Genomic DNA, 22,728 nt, shown 5'->3' on the forward strand with positions numbered 1-22,728 from the left:
CTGCGCCACACTTCAGGTCCCCCGATGGCCAACCGTGGAGCTGTCCCCGCCAAGGAAACAGAGCCGCGGCGACCTCGAGGCGGGAGGGGCACCAGCCGCGGGCCGGTCTATTACCAACTTGTACCCTGCATATGGCGGCAGCCGCTCGAAACACGGAAATGGGGTGTACGCCAGTATAGCGTGAACTCTTTGACTTATTTTCGCAAGTGCCCAAACATAGGCGGAAAAGCGCGTGCGCAGAAGAGTGAGTCAGCTAGTTTCTCTCTTCCTGGTGGCTGTACGCATGCGTCCCATATTAAAGCCGCTATCTTGGGGAATCGGGTGACACGCGCGTGCGCAGTACTGGCCCCAAGAGCATCGCAAGCTTCGCGTGCATCTGACTTCCCTGATGGAAGACTGACTGCATGTTCCTCTTCTCAGAAAACGATGGAGCCGCTGCCTGCATTTCATACCCAAAGGCCTCTGGAGTGGATGCATTAACTCAATAATCAGCCCACACCCCATCACCCACTGCCAACCCCTTTTATCTCAACCACACCTTTGCATAGCAAGTTCCAGCACACTTCCCTCTGTGATACACCTCTGAAGATGCCAGCCAAAGATGCAGGTGAAACGTTAAGAACAAGATCCATCAGACCACGGCCATGCAGCCCGGAAAACCCACTGTTCATTCAGTTGCATTTCAGTGGGGAAATTCAGTCAGAGAAAGCTCATCCTTTTCACTCTTATTCTTCACATGAAGGAGACACCAAAGAACAAAACACCCTCCCCCCCAAACCACAACAACCCCCCCAAATGAAACTCACAGAGCAGTTTTCATGTCAGCGTCAAAAGCATTTGTTGTTTTAAACGAGTTTCAAATAACTCTACGAGCCCACATTTGGGGTTTTTAGACTCATGTAATCACAATTACAACATATTGTTCAGCATAATTTAATTGTAAGCAAAAAGATGACTGAGAAACAAGGCTGTCCCTTGTGATTAAACGAGGAAAGACGCATTCAGTGCAACTAGAGGAACAGACAGGTCGCCTCTTGCTTCCCCGAAGTCATCACAGGGCTCTGCTCTGCCTTCACATACATAGTCACTACTATTCATCTCCCAGATTTCCCCTAAGTAGCCCACCCCACAAACATTCCACATATTTGCAAAGTATCTCTAAACCACAGGCAAGCTTTCTGGAACCTCAAATTCCCAGAGGCTGTTTTCGCATAATGGCTGGAGTGAAAGAATATTCCTCCCTCCTCCCCCAACCAAAAGTTCAGCAGTCAGACAGGCAGAGGATTCTCATATATGATCTGACTTCAAGGTGGTTCAAGGAAACAAGTCGATCCACAATAAAGAGTTTTAAAACATGGCTCCTTGGTTAGGGAAAAGTAGTTTCACATTTTCTTGTGGATTTGTAGGAAACTCTTTTTTTTCCTGCGATACCTCCCCCAAGAGACAGTTTCCTGTCCTGCCCCTCCCAATTTTGACATCACCAGTTAACATTTTGCTTTTTTGACAAGACACCCAGTCAATAAGAAAGAGCGATGACAGCCCCAGGGCCTTGCTTCCATTCCAAGCACCCATTCCAAGGCAGCCAACAACCCAGCGTGACTGCTGGGCTCAGCCGCTCCACACGGGCAAGTTCCTTCCTCCGGTTATCGCCAGGCCCGATTCAGCAGCTTCACCTGGGCCAGCCTCTTGGTGATCATGGTGGCAAAGACCAGTCCAAACAGCACGCTGCTTATCAAGACATAGTCGTAGTCATCCTTTAAGACATCAAACTGCTTGGATGGATAGACGCGGGTCTGGTAGAGGTCCAGTCCGTAGGCCACCACCTGAGAACACAAGAGGGCAACCCACGCTGAGTCCTGTCTCCAGCGCAGACCTGTGTGACTCTATATTAGACAACACTGTTAAAGGTGAGATTACAGAGGTGGGTAGGGATGATTGGCCAAGTCTTAGCGACCTCCCCCCTGTATTTCTCTCTCCCATTTGAACGGGGCCACTTGGCACACTACCTGTATTGTTTAATAAACCCTGTTCAAAGGAGAGCCATAATGCTCGCCAGGTTCAATGTTATGCCTTCTGCCTTGTTACATGGCAGATTTAATAAGCAAGAAAAGGCTAAAAGATTGTGCCCATGTAACGATGGCTCAGTTGAATCTCTGGCCCACCAATTACTTCACTGTCTCAGATTCAAGGAAATCAGATCCAAGTATGTGAATCTCACTCCCTTACATTTACCCGACCTCCCCGATTTATTTAGATTACACTACTTGTTGGACAACCCTGATCCTTCTCTCTGTATGATAGTGGCAGACTTTCTCCTGGAAATTACTAAATGCCAGTAGATTTCCTTCGTCCTAACATGTATATCCTATGTTGTATATGCTTTTTAATCCGTTTTTATTATTGTTTTACTGCTGTCTATGCCAATAAAGGCTTGCTTCTGAAGTCTTAGCGAGCCTTCCCTTGGCCAAAACCCCAAATGAAGCTCCAGCCAGTAAGTTTAAGGCCCTACCTTCTGCCTACAAGGGGGAAGCAAGCTTGACTGGACTGCCTCCTCCAGCAGAGCTCTGCCGAAAACATCGCACTGAAGCTGATATGGTTCAACAGACAACACATGGCCCTCGAACAAAGGCAGGGCACCAGGTTCAAGTCCTATGCTGCTGATGCTGTCTCACTAGGTATCCTCAGCAAGACATGTTTATTTTTTAATTTATTGGCACTATTTATTGTTGAAAGAGGATTTTTAAAGAGAAACAGCTGCATTCAACCCGCCTCTCTTCATAGGAGCTGCACAGACTGCTCACATGTACATTTTTTCAAGAGGTTGTGTTGCTAATTATGCTGAGTGAGCAAGGCCATTGCATTTATTAAACACTGAGACTCCCCAAAAAAGCTGGACGATGAGAGCCTCTGCCTCTAGCTGAAACAATGGCTGCCCTCTCTAAACACAGCTGAAGAGCTGATCAGGATGAAATGCAACAAAATGCAAGCTTAGTCCTGCATTTGCACCAGTGGCTGCTCTCAATCTAGGCCTTCCAGAGGCCCCTTTTAGATCCTCAGGGTTAAAGCAGTTTGCCACAGCCGGAGCTGTCCCTTCGGTTCCTGGGGCCCCCTGTCAAGCACAGAGAGAGGGACCAGGCTGACATGAAACAAGCACTCCCTACACTTTTGATTGGATGACACTGAGAGTGAAGGCACTGCTCCATACAGACTGCTTTGGGGGGCTGATCTTCATACTGTTTGTGGAAAATGGGCTTCTATAGGTCATGATTGTTGTTATTTTGCTGATACTGTTACATTACATGCTAATGGGTCATGTTATTGATAAATTCTGTGTGATGGTATATTTTGTAATGTACGATACTGACTTTGTAATGTACGATATTGCTATTTTGTTGACTTTATTGCCCATGTCTATGCATTTTCCTTGTATATTGTGATGCTTATTGATGTTTGCTAGTATTCATATTACTGATATTGATATTGTTACTTAGACTATACAGTGCGCTGCCCTGAGCCCTTCGGGGGAGGGCAGGATAAAAAATTGAATAAACTAGCTAACTAACTAAGGACACCAAGCACTGTTTGCTGCTCTCTCCAAGAAGAGATAAGGGTGGAGGTTCTGCCTACACACACACACACACACACACCAGAGCCTGCCTCCTAGTGTGGATTCCTGTTATTGGCCCATTCATTCCAGAAAAGTTTCTGCTGAAGGATCCACAGTTAAATGGACAAAGCTGCAGCCTGACGTGCATCAGCCCAGGACTGAGGCTTATCAGAGCCACCGGGAAGAGGAGGATTATTTGCCAACGAGCCCTGCAACAACATGAACCTGCAGAGGACACTTCTGTGGAGGAAAAAGCCCAGGTTCACTCCAGATGTTCCGAATCCAGAGGAGACTATAAAGATCATGGATGACCAAGAAAGGTGCCCTTCGGATGCTTCCTTTGCTAAGCAGCAGCGAAAACCAAGCAGAGTGTGCAGAGGGCTTTTATACACCATGCTGTTTGCTTTCCTGCTCTTCTTGCTCCTGGGGATGGTATGCTATGCCGTATTAATCTTCCAGTGGAATGCCGTTATACAAGTGATGCAGCCCCCCATGTTGTGGAATGCCACTCAGCCGTCTGAAGATGACCCTCTTCTGAACATGCCCAATCTTGAAGCAAGACAGAGAAGAGCCAGGCGGCACTCTAACCGCTCTGAGTTTGAAAACGTCACCACAAGCGTTGTGCCGATGGGACTGTATTTTGAGCCTTACCCAAAGCCGGTGATACTGCAGAAGCAAACGCTGGGCTTGCCAGTGCTGCTGCACTTTGACAGCTCCCAGATGGCGAAGCAATATAACTTGGTGAGCAAAGAAGCCCATCAAAGACTCGTGACTCTCTTAAACGAAGAAATGCAGAGTTTGTGGATGGAGAATCCCTACTTTGAAATCCCTTTCGGGGGACCTGAGGAACAGTCCAGTTACCAGGAGATGATGTGCTATGAAAATTTTGGACACTGTTATTTTGTTGACTTTGGGACTGAAAGAATTTGGCCTACAAACGAGATCATAGCAGATCACTGTGAGCGTCCACTTTATGAAAAAACTGTCACGGAGGAAACTCCTCCTCAGTGGTATCTGAATATAACCAGCCTGGATTATGGATATAATATGTACGGGAGATACGAGGGAGGCAAACGGGAAGAGTACCGAATTCCTGGGGGGAAAAGGTCAGCTAAAGCGGCTGTTTTCTGTACCACTGCCTTGTACCAGCGGGCTGATGACCAGCAAACTGGAGACAAAGACAAACTGGTCCAGGCCTTAGCCAAGTGCCTTCAGAATGAAACCACCGGGAAGTTAAAAGATGCCTGTTTGCCCCCAGAATGGCACGATGATGGACAAGGATTCTTCTTCAGAGAAATGACAGATGAGGATTTCTGTAAAAGACCCCGTTTCCCTGCTTTCTTGAACAGAACCTACTTTGAGCAGTCCTGCACCGCCATGTGGTGTGAGGATCAAAAGAAACTGAACTGCACGCTGCCTGAAAGCGAAGACTGGGACTGCCTTTTTTGCAGCTGGAATATAAGCGAAGTGGGCTGGAGCCACAAAATCGATCTTCCTTACTGGGACCGCACGAAGTACCGCACCTCCTGGTGTGTTAAGGCACACAAAATAACTGAAGTTAATTATGCAGTCTATTCCTTGATGCAGCTCTGCATGAGCCAAGCCAGACACGTTCCCATTGATGAGGTGGTCTCTTCCCTGCGGCAACTTTCAGCTGTACAACAAGAGGCCGCTGATTTTCCTTGCGACCAGAAGGAGAGTCACTGCGTGCTACAAAGCATACCTGACATGGTCCAGGTGGAAGCTGTTTGGGTTTTGAACAACACCTTTTCGGATTTTGGGGAAAGGCTGTCGAAAGGTCAGAGGCAAGGTTCACAGGTTGTTCACCAGAGGGTTAAAAAGGACCTCTCTGCTGGCTTAGCCTCAAGAGCTCTAATCTCAAAAGCCATCAAAGTGTTATCTCGCCTTTCCGACGTGAACGATCAAACGTTAAAAGGTGGCATTTTACTAATTAAGAAATACTTAATATCTGCTTTCAGTATAATTAAGCACGACTTGTCCACTTTCTCTGATGCTTTAACCATACAAAGCCTGCACGTCCAGGTGATGAAGTGTGTGCTGCAGCTCTCCCAAGGAAAAGCCCCCTGGTTCCTCATCAACCAGACAGAGATCCAGCAGGCCCTGCGGCTGAGTGAAGAGCGCATGCAAATTGTGCGACACACGGCCAAAGCGTACGTGTACAAAGTCCAAAAACAACGGGACGAAATCTCAACCAAGGTCTGGAATCCGGAAATAGCCTCTAGGTGGAATATATATTTTTATTTGGAACTGCATGTCCCAGGAGAATTTTACATGACTAACTGGAAGCTGAAGAATGTCGGCTGGCTGGTGGCCACGGGGAAGCACCTGGCGCTCTCGCACCTCATCCCACCTTTTCAGTTTGTATCCTTTTTACGTGGACAGCAGAAGTTTCTCTCAGTCCACGACTGTGTGGATTATGGATATTTGTTTTGTGAAGAAATCACTGAGAGTGCTCCCTGCAACACAAAGGACTTGGGAGGAAACTGCCCCATTACTGTACAGCCTGTTAACTCTTCGTATCTTAAAGTGGAGCCCTTGAAAAATGGTTCCTATCTGATCCTCAGCAGTGTTTCTGATTGTGGAATTGCTGCCTACAGGCCTGTTGTTGTGACGGTCGATATTCGCCGTGTGTGCTTTGGGCAGGAGCTCTTCCCCCCTTTCGAACCATCTTCTCTTTTTCAGCCTGTGACAATTAAGATACCAATTCTGAACCTGCACTTCCCTCTACTGGCAGGAATTATCGCTAACTTGAAGGAGCTGAAAATAGAGTTGTTTAATACTTATGATCCAGTGGAAATGATCTTGGAGCGTGCGGAGCGAGAGCTCTTTAACTCTAACATCCATGAGCGAAGGTGGCCCGAATGGCTGGGCTTCCTCAACGAAGCGCTCTCTCAGCTGGGGCCCGGGGTTTCAACGACCATGCAGTTCCTCACTCAGCTGATGATGACGTTAAGCGAAGGAGCTCTGGGAACAGTTTTTGACTTTATCTATTATTTTAAATTTATTCTTGTGGTTTTTCTCTCCATGTTTTTCACCTCGTTAATGGCTCAGTTTTACAGGAAGTAAAAAAGATAACTTCCATGAATTTGAAATATTGCGGGGGGATGATTATAAATGGTTCATGTGATGTCTTTATATAGAACTGCATGCTGAGTGGTAGTGTTGATTATCTGCGGTAGTTTTTATGTAGGTTGAACATTTAGCAAGTTTTTCCATAATTGTCTAACCTACTAACATTCTAATTCATCATTCAACTTTCTCTTCAATATGTATGGTGTATTTTGGTATGCACTGTTGTTTTTATCTGCTGTAGTGAACATGCAATATTGTCTTTTTTAAAAAATCTACCTTATTCCAAACCTGCATAGCCTTTTTCATTTTCCTTGGGGATTATTCTAGAGATGAAGCAGGTGCAAACCTCTCTTAAGCGCCTCTGCCACTCCAGCAGCCTTTAATTTTGCTTTTGGGCTCTGACAGTTTTTTCAACCTTGTGAGCTGGGGGCAGCTGCACTACTTGCATTCCTTGCTGGCTGTCCAGGGCACCAGTGCATTTTGTTTGGGGCAAATGTGTTCTGGTGGGAACCCGGGATGAGCTGCCTCAGCTGGTGAACCACCAGCAGGCTCCCCAGCCCAGATCAGTAAGGGGAATGGGGGGGGCATAGCTGCCTCAGCTAGTGACCTCACATCAGGCTTACTAGCCCAGATCAGAACTCCTTGAGAGGGCTTATCAGGCCTGTGAGCCAAGGGGAGGGGGTGCCCAGCTGGCTTGCAGGCCTGATAAGCCCTCTCAAGGGGCCAGATGTGGCCCCCGGGTGGCATGTTTAACACCCCCGGTCTATATTTTGTTTTCTTTCGGTTCTTTTCACTGATCACCCTCCCCTTCTGGCTAGAGTTAAAAACAGGATTTACAAGAAAAGTCCCCAGCTTAAGAGTTCTGTATCTAGAAGCCCCTCCCCCCCACTCCGGTACCTTCAGATACTGACAGATTTGGGGGCAAGAGGTGCTGGGAAGAACTCTAATTTGCCAGGGGCTCCAGGGAACTAGCTGGAGGAAATGACACTGGGCCAGACCAGGGGGCGGGGGCGGGGGTGAGCGTAGAACACAGCTTCACAAGGAGGCGACTTGAGAAGCTGCAGACCAGGACAGGGTCTCTTCCAGCTCTCTTCCTCCTCCGGGATCCAGCCATCCTCCCAGCCACTGACTTACCAGGCACGTGGACTCCAGGCCTGAGGGAGCTGTATAGAGCCCCCTCATTCGGGATATGGTTTGGTTGTAGTTGATGAATCTCTCGGCGTGGATCTGAACATCTGGGGAGTAGGGGATCAGGTTTTCTTCCCTGGGGGAAAAACAAGCCATGCCAGGAGAGGTCAGTGCAACGGTCCGGTCCAGATTTAGCCACCAGAGATGAGCTGCCCCTGGACGCCACCCCTTTTGTCCCCAGCGGGGCCCACTCAGTTGGCTGCATGACTCAAAGCATGCAACAGCAGCCAGGGTAGTCCCCCCAGCAGAGAACTGAACCCAAATCCCTGGGAGCACAGACAACACTGGGCCAACGGTCTGCTCTGACGTGAGGCAACTTCATCAGTTCAGCTTCTCTTGACAAAGGCTGGGGGCTTACCTCGTTTGCTCTGTTGGGATCTCCGGCCGCCGTGGATCCAAGAGAGCCTTGGGGAGCGAAAGAATGGCTCCAGAGGGAAGCCCGACTGCAAAGGTGAGCACAAGGGCATGTCAGTGGTTACCGCCACCAATCACACCATCTCCAGCACAAGAGGCATATTACATGCACAGTGTGCTGCCCAATTGGGGATGAGAGGACTGACCCTGGGTGGGGCAGGGGCGGGAATCTCCTCAACCAACACCCAAGCCTGGTTTTGCTAAAGGGAGGGTGTGCATATCCGCACATAATTCTGCTTCTGGGATGGTAAGTTTGCCTCACGAGCGATTTTTAGGACAAAAAAAGGGATCTCCAGGAAATGGAGGGAAACAGGAGGGATTTTGAAGATTTCCTCCCAAGCAGGAGGACTTGAAGACTGAAGAGGGGGAAAAACTCCAGCCAGCAGCACAGCAGAGGCCTAGAACCAGCCGGCCCCACACTAGGAGGAATCTGGAATCACAGGAGTCACAGGAGGCATCTCACAGACACCCAGTTGAAATTTCACTAAATGTATACATCAATCACAATTAAAATGCCTTTTTGAAAATTGGAAGCTTTTTTCCTCATTGACTAATTTTTGACCCATCGTATTTGTTCATTCTTGTTAATGACCAGACAGTTAAATTCTGCTGAGGGCAAACCTAATATCCAAGAGCAGCTACCATGAGATGCAAGAAGTGGGGAGAGTTTGAGGCCGATAGGGTGGGCTGGTCCACTGCTGGAGATGGCCCCCTTATGAGCTGCACTGTAGCCCTGTCCTGCCCCACCCCCCACCCCTCAGAGCCCTTCTCCGCCCGCATCTTAACTGAGCAGGTGGCGGCTGGTGATGCCCCGCTCTGTAATGGTGACTTCCATGGCGCTGATGGCCGAGGGGAAGATGTACGACTGCTGCAGGACTTGTGGCAGGAACGGGCGGTCGAGGGAGCTGAAGGCTGTGGCGTTGTACTGCTCGGTCCCCTCGTACAGCTCCAGCACCGTGAACTCGTTCCGACGGGCCTTGGTGTTCCAGTACTGGTACTGGGAGGTGGGAGAGGAAAGGGTGAGGCCAGAAAGACGGGCTCAGGGACACGGCTGCAGGGAGTTAACGCACAGGCCAAACATCACAGGCTGACCCAGTGCTAGGTGCGAGGGATCCTTCTACTGGGGTGCTGTCTGGTTTCTGGGCTGTATGGCCGTGTTCTAGCAACATTCTCTCCTGACGTTTCACCTGCATCTGTGGCTGGCATCTTCAGAGGATCTGAAGATGCCAGCCACAGATCTGGCTGGCATCTTCAGCCATTTCCCCCTCATTTGGGATACGGGATATATCCTCATTCGGGATATGGTGCCAGCCACAGATGCAGGCGAAACGTCAGGAGAGAATGCTGCTAGAACACGGCTATACAGCCCGGAAACCACACAGCACCCCAGTGATTCCAGCCGTGAAAGCCTTCGACAATACATTGATCCAATTCATTGATCCTTCTACTCACTCCTCAGACACAGAAAGCTCATGGGAGCCAGTTTGGAGCGGTGCTCAGTGTCCGGCCAGAGAGACCCAGATTTGAATCACCCCTCCACCATGAAGCGCGCTGTGGGACCCTGGGCCTGTTACCTTCCCTCACATAAAGGATGGCGATAAAGGATTATTCATGGAGGAAGAGAGAGAGCCAGGTATGCCACCCCAAACTGCTTAAAGGATAAGCAGAGCAAAGAGGCATTTCCTGGTTTGAAAGGAAAGCATCGAGCTTGCTGGTTCAAGCATAAAGGTTCTGCTTTTTAGAAACCTAGAAACAGTTGGGTGTGCCTCAATGGAAGGAGTGAGGCTCCCTGCAGGGGGCAAGCCCGTGTGCTTAGCTCCCCATCCCTCCTAGGGCAACATATGCTGGCTCTGGTTGGTGAGAGGGTAAGTGAAGCCTTCAGTCCCCAATTCAAGGGCCCTTCTGCTCCCATGATGCCTCTGCAAGGAAGCAGGCGCGGCCCTAGAGTGGCAGAAGAGGATGAGGGGCAGCATGAGAGGGGCATGAGAGAGGCAGAAGAGGATGAGAGGGGCAGAAGAGGATGAGGGGCAGAAGAGGATGAGGGCCCTCCTTACCACCACCCAGTTTTCCGAATGCACAATGTGCACGGGTCCTTTGGCCTTCCGCTGCACCGAGGAGTGGATGATCCGGCCGGTGACGCTGTCAATCAAGTAGATTCCGATGAAGGTGCGCTCGTGGTGGGTGTCGGTGCTCTCTGTCACCACTGCCAGCAGGTTTGGGTTCAGAGACTGCAGCGAGTCAAAGGTCACAATTTAAGGAGATGCCTGTAGGTGGCAAAGTGTCTCCCAAGCCACTGGTGTCCAGCGCTCAGAAGATAAAGGTTGACAACAGGACTAGGAAGACCTTGGTTGTTATAATGGGAAGGTCGCAGGAAACTGCGGGGACGGGGGTGGTGTCTAATTAATCTTTGGGCGCTCTGAGCACAGGACATTACAGGACTTGGGGGACCTGTAGCCTGGATAAAAACAGCCCCTATGAGTGATGGAGGAGTCAATCACAGGAGCCTCCTTCTCTGATTCAACAGTGGGTGGGGAACAGGTTGTGGGTGGGCGGGGGAATCCAGAAATGGAAAAAAAAAATCCCCTCCCAATCCTGCCCACAAACAAAACGTAGGCAGAAAAAAAAATCTGATTTTTAAACAATACTAATCAGCCATTGGACAGGATTCAAATAAACTACTTCAGAAGGACTTTCATAGTCCTTAAACTGCTCATGGATTAATAAATAAAGGGAAAGAGGACCAGGGCGGGGGGGGGGGATCTCTTTTTTCCACCTGGCTAGTTCTTTCTCTCTTCAAAACTCATCCAATGGCCCATTATTACTCTTACAGTCTAAAACAAAACATGTCATATTTTTCTTGCATTCCTGGATTTTATTCCCCTTCCTCACACCCCGTATCCCACTGGGTCACATGACTGCTGTGCAGCTGTTTTGGGACTGATGATAGTAATAAAAAGAATGGCGTGTGCATCTCACCCCCACCCCAACACACATACACACCTTGTAAAGCACGCTGCGGTCCCCCATCACGCGGCCCTGGGAGTGGACGTGTTCGTTGGCTCTCTTCCCCTTCACGGTTACAATCCGCTGTATGTCTGTAGGGATGGTGATCTCCCAGCTCTGTTCTGTGGTCAAGTCCTGCAATCAGGCCCAAGAAGCCATCAGCGTAAATGTCAAACCAAGATCAGAGGCTGCATCCCCAAGCTGAGCGCAGCTGCGTGCTGAGCCAAGCCCTGGGATCGAATGGACCGGTGGCTGAGCTCCCGGCCAAACTGGGGGTTCTCACTTTTGAAATGGCCCCAGTCAAGTTCTTCAGACCAGAAGCGCATTTATGGCTGCTCCTCCTGACACTACTAATTTCACTTGTATGCAGGGAGGGCTGAATATTATGCTGCCATTTATCTGCTGCTTCACCAAAGTTTCCATTGTCTTATTTTCTCTCTCCCTCTTGCTCTTCTAAAATTTTACTGTCCCAGCAAGCTTGACGTATGGAGAAGCGGCTCATAAACGATAATAAGGTTACCAGGAAGTGCTCCAGCAGAGCCTAGGGCCATCCTCTGGAGCATTTTGTGATGGGAAGGGGGGTGGGGGGTGGGGAGATACCAGATGCCTACTGCTATATGGGGCCCAAGGACTCAGGAATGCAAGCAAGGACAGATAAGTATTTCTTCTTTACTGGCCAACTTACAATTAAAATACAGTCTATCCAGGATTTCAGGGCAAGACCACTATTAGGATTCAGGCTCTGGCCTCTGACTGGAAACCTCCCCCCACTCCACCCCAGTCCTTCAGGGTCACAGCTCAGCATTCTCTCCACCTTTCTTTGGCCGCCAAACCTGCCCACACCCTTTGGGGCCCGCAGCCAGGTGAGTCTTGGCTTCCTTCTGCCCACCCCTGCTCGTCCCCTCGGAGTCCTTATCTGGCCTTAGACCTCTCTCGCAGTCAGCTCCAAGGACCCGCCTCCCATGTTCCCACTTGCATTTCCAGATCAGTGGGTGTCAAAAGGGGCAGTCTGATGACCTCACTTCCTGGAACCACCACCTAGTGCACCCTGCAGGAAGCTCTGTCCTGTTCAGCTACTGGAAAATCTGTTTATTTAACAGCAAAAAAGGTGGGCTCTACCTTGCGCAGCTGCCTGCCAGTCAACTTGCCCTGTTCAGCGTCCACCAAATAAAACGAGATGGAGGGGGCCATTTCCTCCAACTGCCGAAGGACGTTTCTCGTTGCTGGGAAAACAGTCACCTGACAAGACAAGGAAAGAGATCCATGCGAGGGGGATGCTCTTGGGTGAGCCGGAGGAGGACGCCCAAACGGGAAGGTACCTTGTGCTCATCGTCGATCAGGAGAAGCACTTTAGCGTAATCTTGGTCCATGATGGACAGAAGCAGCGACTGGAGGATGGGGCGCCTCAGCTCCGGAGGGGCCACCTGACTCCACCTCCCGAAGATGGGGTTGAAGACATAGAGGGAGCTCCGGCCGGTCTCCTAGAAGACCAAGCAACCGGGAGTTGACACCTTGCTCGTGGTGCCAGATGGCGGGACAACAGAAAAGCATAAGTCAGTTGATTAACTTCGTTAAGAAGTCCTTGGAGGGCAGCCCTGTCACTCTGCAGCAGAAGAGCTAAATTTGCGTCCAGTGGAACCTTAGACACCCATGATGCTTTTGAGGTAGAAGCTTTCAGGAGCCGAAGTTCCCTTTCTCAGATATACCTCCCAAACTTAGTGGACTTTGAGTGGCTAGTGGGCTCAAATGGAGCTATTCAATTTGTGTGTGTGTCAAGAAGCTTCTGCATGCCCAGGGAGAGCCCCGACCCCTCTTTCTCCTGCCCATTTTTGGCAGAAGACCCTCCTTGCCTCCTTGGCAAGGGCCCACAAGCACAGCCTTCCACAATCCCCTACCAGCCCGTGGCTCAGAAGAGGAGGACCTGCTTTGCACGTGGGGGCAAATGGCAGGGTGCAGTCTCCAGAACCTCCCATTAAAAGGTCTCAGGGTTTGGGGAAAAACCCCTCTGAGCCTGGGAGGGAACCACTCCCCACCCAAGGAGAGAAGGCCGAGCTACAGCGACTGATCTTCTGACACCAGTCTGCACACGTTCCAAAGCCACCCGGTCCGCACTACAGGTGCTCACCTTGTCCTTGACCAGGAGGGTGCACTGTGGGGGGTGGGGGAAGTGAGCCGTTGTCCTCTGGACCATCAGCTTGAAGGAGGAGCCCGGCTTCACCCCTTGAAGGTGCTGCTTCCACAGGATTGTGCCAGAGCTGCTTTCAATGCCAAAGAGCTGAAGGGTGAGATGAGGGGTTAGGGAGTGGAAGGTGGGGAGGAGGGTGGCCACTAGGCCACGAAATGCCACATGCAGGTGAAAACGGAAGCAGACAAAAGGCGGATGCTGCAGCATAAAGGCAAGATGCAGGCTTAGTGCCAAGCCACAGTTTGCACTTATAAACAAAGGTCTGCAGGTCATGGCTTCCAGAAGCTTGCCTATTTTCCACCTAAGGAATTTCCACCTAAGGAATTTCCACCTAAGAATTTCCATCCTAAGGAATTTCGCTGTCCTCTGAAAGAGGAGCAGTGGCAGCAAATAGAGCCATCGAACCATTTAGCGCAAGCCATGGTTGGCAAGCCCACCCCACTGCTTCTGGCTGGTCATCCACTTGCAAAACAGAGATTTGATTCAGGGGTTATGGCCTATTTCAGCACATGCAAGCTATTGTGGGCACTTGCCAACGACAGACACATCACACTAAATCACTGTTTAGCTTCCTTAGTGACAGGAAGCAACACAGCCTTCACGTGAATTAAGCAGTCAGTGGCCTGCAAATCAACAGGGGGGGCAAATCACCGTCTGCACTCACGTCCTTCAGGCTCCTTCGATAGAAACTACATTAAATACCATTCAGGTAATGCCAGCTCGGAGCACCTGCTTTGCCAAATGAACATTAAATGTGGACGATTTCCACCCTCCTCACCTTTCCGGAGGCCGTGACCACCACGATCATCTTCTGCAAGTTAAACTCATCCCTGGCCAGGTTGTCCATGTTGATCTCGTTCTTGATGAGGCTCCGGGGCTTGCGGGCATCGTAGAACATCTTCCAGAGGTGAGCGGTCCAGGCCTGCAGCAAGATGAGCTGGGAGGACAGGCGTTTCAGGAACATGCCCAGGAGGCCGTCTGGAAAGAGGAGAAGAGGCTGCAGAGATGGGGAGGAAGGGATGGGCCACAACAGCAGGAGTCAGGGAGAAGGGCAATCTCTGGTGAAAGGATGGCTTAAGGGGGGATCCCCTGAGACGCTGCAGAGCAGCTGGGAGTGAGGATAGGAAACACAGTGCAAGAGAAACCAATGGGTTGGCTTCAGGCAAAATTAACTTGGTCACACAAAGATTGGGACCAGTTAGCCCAGGGGTAGGGAACCTGCGGCTCTCCAGATGTTCAGGAACTACAATTCCCATCAGCCCCTACCAGGATGGCCAATTGGCCATGCTGACAGAGGCTGATGGGAATTGTAGTTCCTGAACATCTGGAGAGCCGCAGGTTCCCTACCCCTGAGTTAGCCGAATAGAAGTGGCTCTGCATCCCAAGGTGTTGAACGACTGCATCAGTCAGACAGGGGAGAAATGAAGTTTCCGCTGTCGAGAAAGGAGGAAAGGAGCCCTGGACCAGCTTCAGCTGTCTGAAGATTGCATGTATCGTTTGTTTTGGAGGCAGGGAATGCTGGGTAAGGAGAGAACCAATTCACTCATTTGACGTTGCAGGAGGGCAGGAGAAATCCTGATTGGAAGTGTGCAAACTTCTTGTGTCTTTCTCTGCCCCTCTGAAAAAGAGTTCCAGGCAGATCACAATAATATGCACCACACACTGTAATATGTCACCACCACCAAAAGAAGAAACATTAACATAATCTGCAAGACAGCAGAGGGAATAACATGGCAGCACATCAAATTTGAAGGCACAAACAGAAAAGCAAAAAGCCAGAACCCCCCACCCCCCATAACTTTCTGCTGGTGCCTAAAAATCAGAAAATCAGGCACCAGAGTAGTCAATGCAGGGAGGGTGATCCAGAGCAGAACTGAAAAAGGCCCAGCTCTGGTCACCACCCTCCCCCTGCTCAAGAGGGAGGGCAGAGGCAGCAGCGGCAAGCAGAATAACCTCTAAGCAAGTTCTCAAGAAAGAACACAAGGCCAGAATAGGAGGAATGAGCTCACACGGGTTCTTATCTTCTGCCTCTCTCCAACACAATATTTTTGCTCTGATTCGACTGTGTGCCAAGCTGTACGTCAATATTATTTTTACACGAACAGTCAAAAAAAGAACCAAGCATGTCGCAGAAGCAAGGGGGAAAGAAATCTGCGTTACCTTGAATGGCTGGTTCCCAGGAAGCAAAACACAAAGCAAGAAACACCATTCAACTTTTTTCTCTTGGCCAAAATCTGAGCAATGATGCAAGGGATACCCCAGAGCAAGTTAGCCACCTTTCCCCTGCCCCGCTCCTGAAAGTCTCTGGGCAATCTGTCTGCAAAGTCAAAGTCATTTACATGGCTGGATGTTCAGACAGGTTGAAATTATTTAAACTTCTGTCTTCTTATGGGGGTGGAGTGGTTTGTGCATGCATGCATGTGCGCTATGAAACACATCTAAGGAAGTAACAACCCTCCAGAAGAAAGCAACCACAAGGACAGGCTTATGATTCTTGTAAACTAAGGAAGCACATTTAACCCCATTTTGTGTCACAACATTTTTTTGTTTTAAAGCAGCTCCACCTGGTGCAAAGCTATGCCTCATTCTGGCTAAACAGTCACAGTAAGATACATGAGGGGTAGGGCATACGTTCCTCTCTACAGCGTCAAAACAGGGGCCCTTACCTGCTTTCTTTCCAAATTCGCCTTCCAGTTCGGCCTGCGCACCCGTCAGGGGCAGATCCACCATCTGCAGACTGATCACTTCTGCCAGAGACTCTTCCCTGCTCCAAAGCACTTTTCCTGTAGAGGAAAGGTCAGCAGACAGATTTGGATTTTCGTGCTGGGCTGATCCCCGGGCATTCAGAGAACAGACTCCAGACAACCTAGCAAGGCTACTGCTGGGGAAAGGGCCTTTTAAAAGCAGATTTAAGCAGACAGACTGGCCTCAGCAATACAGCACCTGCTTTACATGCACAAGGCTCTGTAATTTTGGCAGCTGTAATTTTGGTAGCAAACTTGAGGTCAGCAATGGCAAACCTCCTGGTGGTCCCCGATCCTACTATTGTCAAATTGGTCTCAACCAGGACAAGGGCTTTTGCAGCCCTGGCTCTGCCCTGGTGGAACGCTCTGCCACCTAACATCAAAGCCCTGTGAGATTTGATGCAATTCTGCAGGGCCTGTAAGGCAGAGCTGTTCCGCCAGACTTCTGGTTGAGGCCCAAAAAACTGGAAACCGAAATTGTAAATATCTACTTTCAATTGCACTTGTTGCCTGCCCAATGCCCAATTCCCTGTCTGCTTTAAATGGCATCTGTTGTCAGCCTTATTTTAACTCTGATTGGAAAATAAGTTTTTGGTTGATTTTAATTTAATCGTATTTTAATTAGACCAGGTTGGATTTTAATTATTATAACTGCTTTGATTGTCTTGTTTTAACTGTTTTAATTGTTGGCTGTTTATCACATTTTATATGTTACTTTCTGGTGTGAGCCACTCTGAGCCCTTGTGGGGAGGGCAGCACACAAATTGAATTAATTAATTAATTAATTCGATCGTTCATTCATTCATTCCCTGGTATCTCCAGCTAGAGGACTTCCAGAAGCAGACCCCCAATCCCCCGCTGCCTGTCAAAATGGACGAAACAGAGCTAGATGGACTAACCGAATGGCGCTAGATGCAAACTCCGATTGCAAAGTCAGTGTCTTCAAACCTAACGCCCAATAATCCAGCTGCCAAAAGGGAAAGCCTCCAGCAAGGGAAAGCTTGGAGGGTTCTGAATAGACCAAAACACAAGATTACCTGGTTGCTGGAGGAATACGAGCATGTGATCAGCTGTCTGCACCAGAGCCCGGTAACCCACAGAATCATCCTTCTTCAAAAAGACCTGAACGTAGAGCTACCCAAAGGGGAGGAGAGAACCAGAAGCGGACATCATCGTATTTGTGCCTGCTGACTCAAGACCCGAGTCCCTCACTTGCACTGCCCCCACCCCTCGTGGGTGTGGGTGTGGGTTGAACAGGTCAGTGCTGTTCCTCTCACCTGCTCGGGCCTGGAACTGCTTTTCTCCAAGGTGAAGGAGATGGTGGTATCCAATAGTCTTTGCCCAGTTTCTACCAAGTATAAGTTAACCACATACGACTGGTTGTGGCAAGACAAGAACTCCTGTGGCAGGACGGAGAGGAAAGAAGAGGGGGGAGGACTGATAAATCACAGAGACCTGGATCTTGCCATTTTACCCCCAAAATAGTCTCTGATAAGCAAATCTGGCCAAGCGAGAGAGATTTTTAAACTAAGGGTGCCACTGAATTCCGTGTGAAAAAGCCCCATTTCAATCTTGCTTCTCACTCATGGGAGTCAATTCTTTCCTCACCCCCCTCTCTATGCTTGCCCCCCTTTTGTTTCCTCATGCTATAATTTCATGCGAAAATTAACTTTTATTTCCTTGTTTTGCTTCAGAATTACAAAACAAACCAGGAACACCAGCACCAAACACCAGCAAAATGAAAGGGCTTGTGGAAGCAGGTTAAAATATTTGTAGTGAATCGGGAATTCTGGCACTCTGGAGGCTGCCAGGAAGGGTGGGCATGTGTTTTTCCCTCTCTACCTTTGCATGGGATCCTAAGGTGAAACATTCACTCTGACAGCATCCCAGGTGCACCCACCCGCCTACCACCGCAACGCTGGGGCAGGAACAAGGACCCCGGACTTTTCCACCTTTTGCAGGATGGTTCCGCTGCCTTCAGCTATTGTGTCTCGTATGCTGACGTATGATTCATTTTACCTGGACAGACTCCTGGAAAAAGCAGGCCCATTTCACAGATGGTCAAGGCAACTGGCATCACCGGGTACTTACCGTTTCCGCCTTGCAAGTCAGGACTGCGGCCACCGTCTTCTCATTTGTTGTCGCAAAGGTCACAAGGCCTCCCTGTGAGAGTGGGGGGAGGAGGAACGCTTTGGCAAGCAGAGGGACATTCTTTCTCCTGCCCAGGGACACCCCAAACACTCCTCCAAGGGGCTGGATTCCCACCAGGCAATGTGGCCAGGCTTCTCCATCCCTCACGCTTCAAAACCCAACAGCCTCTCTCTCTGTTACCTGCGGGAAATCCCGGAGAAGGCTCAGCAAACCGTTCTGATACTGCAGCAGCGCAAAGTGGGTCGGGGACAGCTGCAGGAAGAACTGAGCTCGGGAAGCACTGGCAGGATTCGGCTGAGAGGCCCACAGGCGGGGCTGGAAAGTGTCTGTGAACTTAAGTTCAAGGGGCTGCAGAAGAAAAAGGACACACGATTAGCCAGGCGAGCAGAGATGGGGGCATCTCCGGAGTTGCAGACATCATAGCCAGGCACCTCTTAAGCCCACCCCCAGGGAAACTGTATCCTGGGCCAGGTGGGTTCTGTTCCTCTTCCTCTTTTTCATGCTACCCTTTCCTCAAGGAGCTCACGGCCTTGTTTCTGGCTCTCTCATTGGGCAGGAACTATATAGACTAAGGCTGGGACAGCTTGCTGAGATATCTAAGATTGTGCACACTTTCCTTAGGTACGCAGAAAAAGATGCACAACATCAGTGTGCAGCCGGCTGGCGGGATGAGGCCTTGGCCTCACCAGGCCTGATATAAAGCCTGACCTTCTGCCTTTGTCTGGCCCAAACATTCCTGGTTGTTTTGGGTTTGAACCCCCTTCTGGATCCCTCACCTCCAGCGGGACCGCCTTCATCTCTTCTTTGGAGTCCAGGGATGAGATGTAAAGGGAGGCTGTGGCCACGTCCACGCACACGAGCAAAGCCTCTCCTGTGACGGCGCAAGACTGGTTGAGGCTCCCCACCCAGGGGGCTTCCACTCTGCTCTGTGGGGTGATGCAGCAAGAGAGCACCATTAAGAAGACAAAGACCCCGTGGACTGGTGTCAGGCAGCTGTGGTTCAGTGGCAAAGCCCCCACTTTTCATGTGGAAGGCCTCACGGTCAACCCCCAGCACCCCCAGTTCAAGAGTCTCCAGTGGCAGGAAGAAGCCTTCCTTGCCAGAGACCCTGGAGAGCGGTCGCCATGTGACTGGATACTCCTGTGTCCAGTAGACCAATCCTCTAACATGCTACTGGATAGCTCTCTAGGTTCAGCTTGCAAAGTGGCTAAAAATTATTCACAGCTTGATCATAGCAGTAATTGCTGAGTTCCATGGGACTTGCTTCCATGTAAGAAGAAGAAGAGTTTGGATTTATATCCCCCCTTTCTCTCCTGCAGGAGACTCAGAGGGGCTGACAATCTCCTTGCCCTTCCCCCCTCACAACAAACACCCTGTGAGGTAGGTGGGGCTGAGAGAGCTCTGAGAAGATGTGACTAGCCCAAGGTCACCCAGCTGGGGTGTGTGGGAGTGCACAGGCTAATCTGAATCCCCCAGATAAGCCTCCACAGCTCAGGCGGCAGAGCTGGGAATCAAACCCGGTTCCTCCAGATTAGATACACGAGCTCTTAACCTCCTACGCCACTGCTGTCTTAACTGGCAGACTTGTATCTACGCAGTCTTTCCAAAGCACCAGTCAAGCTACAATCCGGAAAAATAAACCTGGCAGCTCCAAGCCTGGAGCACAGCCTACCTGTTTTGAAATTTCGCCATCTTCAACACTGAAGACGAGGACGTTCACGTGACTTTGAGGAGAGACCGCGAGGACATACACCACACCCGTTCCATAGGAATACACCAGCTGATACTGGACAGTTTCACTGGGAAGGAAAATGGGAACTTAACATAACCAACCATCAGCACAACTTTTTCCTGCTTGAGGATCCAGCCATTTGAGTTCCTGTGTCTAGTCTGAAAGAGCCCTGACCACCTCATCTGCTGCTGGTGAAAACTGGGCAGCCACATATTGTCCTCTGACAGCCAAAGACTTATCTGCATTCAGTCTATTCACATCTTTTTTATCTGTACACATCAAAGCTTTCAGTTAAAACTACCTGCTCAAGCCTTCCTGTTCCACAAAAAAAAAAAAAAAAAAAAAAAACCTTCCACCAGCACCATTTTTTACAAGGGAGAGAAGCAGCTGGCCAGAGGGCTGAGATGACTGGATCAATTATTAACAAAAGAGCTCAGCTCATTACAAGACTCTACCTGTCAGGTAACTGCTCCACCCATTTCTGATGGCCGTTGGAGAGGTAGTGAAGGGACAGTGCACCTTTCTTCAAGACCGCCACATATTTCACGGAGTCCTGAAGTCCCACCAAACTAGCCATCTGAAAACTTATATTGACAAATACATAGCTTAATGTCGTTTGCAATGACTAATAAATCTTCCCATCAGTCTTTTCCAGATCTCTGAAGGGCTCACCTGCCTGTTTCCATGGATATCTCCCAATTCAAGCCTCCAATGTTAGTCTCCCAGGAGCGCAGGATGCGACCCCCATTGGAAATAGTGATGGCATCTGCAGAAAGGGGGGAAGAGCACAGAATGGTAAGCAAAAGGCAATGCCCACAAACACAGCACAGAGAAAAGTAAAAGATCAGCATAAACAATCCTTAGTAAAAAGACTAGAAAAGTAACTGCCACCCAGATAAGAAGTCCAGAAAAAGAAGATTCTCCTCACCCACAACAAATAATCCTAAGAATTCTCACAATGCAATCCTAACTAATTATACCTTACTAGTCCCATTGAAGTAAATGAGCTTAGCAGGGCATGAACTGTTTAGGTCTGTGATGTCATATGTAGAATGGGAACTTTACAAACTGACCTCAGGTTTGCCAGGGAGATAAAATAGTATTATAGTGAAGTGGAGCTGAGACAGTGAAGCATTTTAGGCATGATAAATAATCCAGTGATGACCTCACAACTGGCTTACCTTGCCCATGGATTAGCATGGTGTCTACGACCCCTTCCGGTGTCCCCTTGTCCACATGGCGCCACACTTGAAAAAGAACCAGAAATCACTTGAAGCTGATCACTGACCTGACACCGTCTGGTCAACACAAAGGTCTCCTTCTATCCTTTGCTAGCAAAGCTTTGTTTTAAATTGGAGGTAAAAGATCTTAAAACCAGCATCCCTCCATGCACAAAGCGCTCTTCTGCTAAGCGATACATCTTTTCAAATATTGAGTGAAAAATTTGGCAGGTGTTCTATTGAGTTAGGGGGGCCCACCCAACCAAAAATACTACAAACTGCCTTGCATTAAATCAGAACCAGGGGTGATAACAACACATATCTAATCATATTGATCTTGCTGGTTAACACCACTAATGTACCCAGGGGTTCCTGAGGGAATAAGCAACCTGCCATGTTACAGGTACTCACAGATTTCTCCTGTCCTGGAATTCAGAGCTGCCATCACGTTCTTCTCTGTGGCCACAATAAGCTTCTTGGAGCCTTGAGAAGCATCCAAGGAAGCAAACTTCAGTTTTCCCACATACTGTTGCCTCCTAGTCAAAAAAGCAAATCAAAGAATGCCAGTCGTGACAACTCACTCTGACGTAGTTGGAGAAAAGGATATACATAAATACACATTTTCAAGCAATGTATAAAAACCAAACAAATTTCTAGCTTAACTTGAGAGAGTGAAGGCATAATTCAAGAAAGGGAAACCTTCTAAAACTACCGAATCACACCAGAGACCTATCTAGACTGGTATGTGGTTTCCTACAATGGGCCATGCCTCTGGAAAACCTACAAACAGGCCATAAACCAGATGACCTTCACTGGTGAGGTCCATTATGGGACACCTGGTCAACCTCTTGTTTTGGACTTTTAAAATGCCCCTGGACCAACCCAAAACTCTATCGCTCCTATTTCCAACAGTAGCCATTTGCTTGTTTTGGGGGAAGCTCATGGGAATGACTTAAAGTGACAGCCCTTCCCCGCTGCTTCCCCCTTATTCAGAGATAGACTGCCTTTGAATATGGAGGCTCCTCTCCACCCTCAAGGCTTTATGAGGCCCGTCCTCCAAGCCGAACTGTTCTTAAAACTTAACCTAAACTGTGGCAGCGAGTTCCGCAAGTCAGGACTGTGGGTGGCGCAACCCGCACCAGGCAGCAGAGCCTTGGACCTACCAGTCAAACTTGCCCACTTGGTCCTCGTAGACGGCGCCCGCCGGCAGGAGAAGGAGAAGCGAGAGGAAGGCCGCCACCCCCCAAATCCTGGGCGCTGCCATGACAGCTGCCGGGCGAGAAGAGACGAAGCCACAGGAGGCCTCCAGTATCCCATCAGGCACAGCGCAATCATAGAGACCTGCCCGTCCTTTCTCCTGGCCTTTCCTGGCATAGCTGTCTAACCGAGTG

General features: G+C 49.5%; 1 protein-coding gene across 2 annotated transcripts; it reads right to left on the reverse strand.

Annotated features, from left to right (window-relative positions):
- Positions 1-821: 821 nt before the first annotated feature.
- EMC1 (ER membrane protein complex subunit 1) lies at positions 822-22,650 on the reverse strand. Of its 2 annotated transcripts, XM_048519422.1 has the most exons (23): positions 22,501-22,650; positions 21,749-21,873; positions 21,299-21,364; positions 20,790-20,883; positions 20,573-20,701; positions 20,058-20,184; positions 19,162-19,311; positions 18,566-18,733; positions 18,326-18,397; positions 17,512-17,634; positions 17,272-17,368; positions 16,157-16,273; positions 15,651-15,659; positions 14,269-14,468; positions 13,431-13,580; positions 12,625-12,786; positions 12,425-12,544; positions 11,303-11,440; positions 10,357-10,530; positions 9,089-9,299; positions 8,247-8,331; positions 7,835-7,964; positions 822-1,823 (listed from the first exon to the last, which is right to left on the reverse strand). In XM_048519422.1, the coding sequence occupies exons 1-23, from the start codon at positions 22,599-22,601 to the stop codon at positions 1,644-1,646; spliced, it is 2,928 nt and encodes a 975-aa protein (XP_048375379.1). In that variant the 5' UTR covers positions 22,602-22,650; the 3' UTR covers positions 822-1,643. The 2 variants fall into 2 exon arrangements, with proteins under 2 accessions (XP_048375379.1, XP_048375380.1); XM_048519423.1 differs by lacking the exon at positions 15,651-15,659.
- Positions 22,651-22,728: the final 78 nt, after the last annotated feature.

This window comes from Sphaerodactylus townsendi, linkage group LG16 (genome assembly GCF_021028975.2).
Source record: "Sphaerodactylus townsendi isolate TG3544 linkage group LG16, MPM_Stown_v2.3, whole genome shotgun sequence".
NCBI lineage: Eukaryota > Metazoa > Chordata > Lepidosauria > Squamata > Sphaerodactylidae > Sphaerodactylus > Sphaerodactylus townsendi.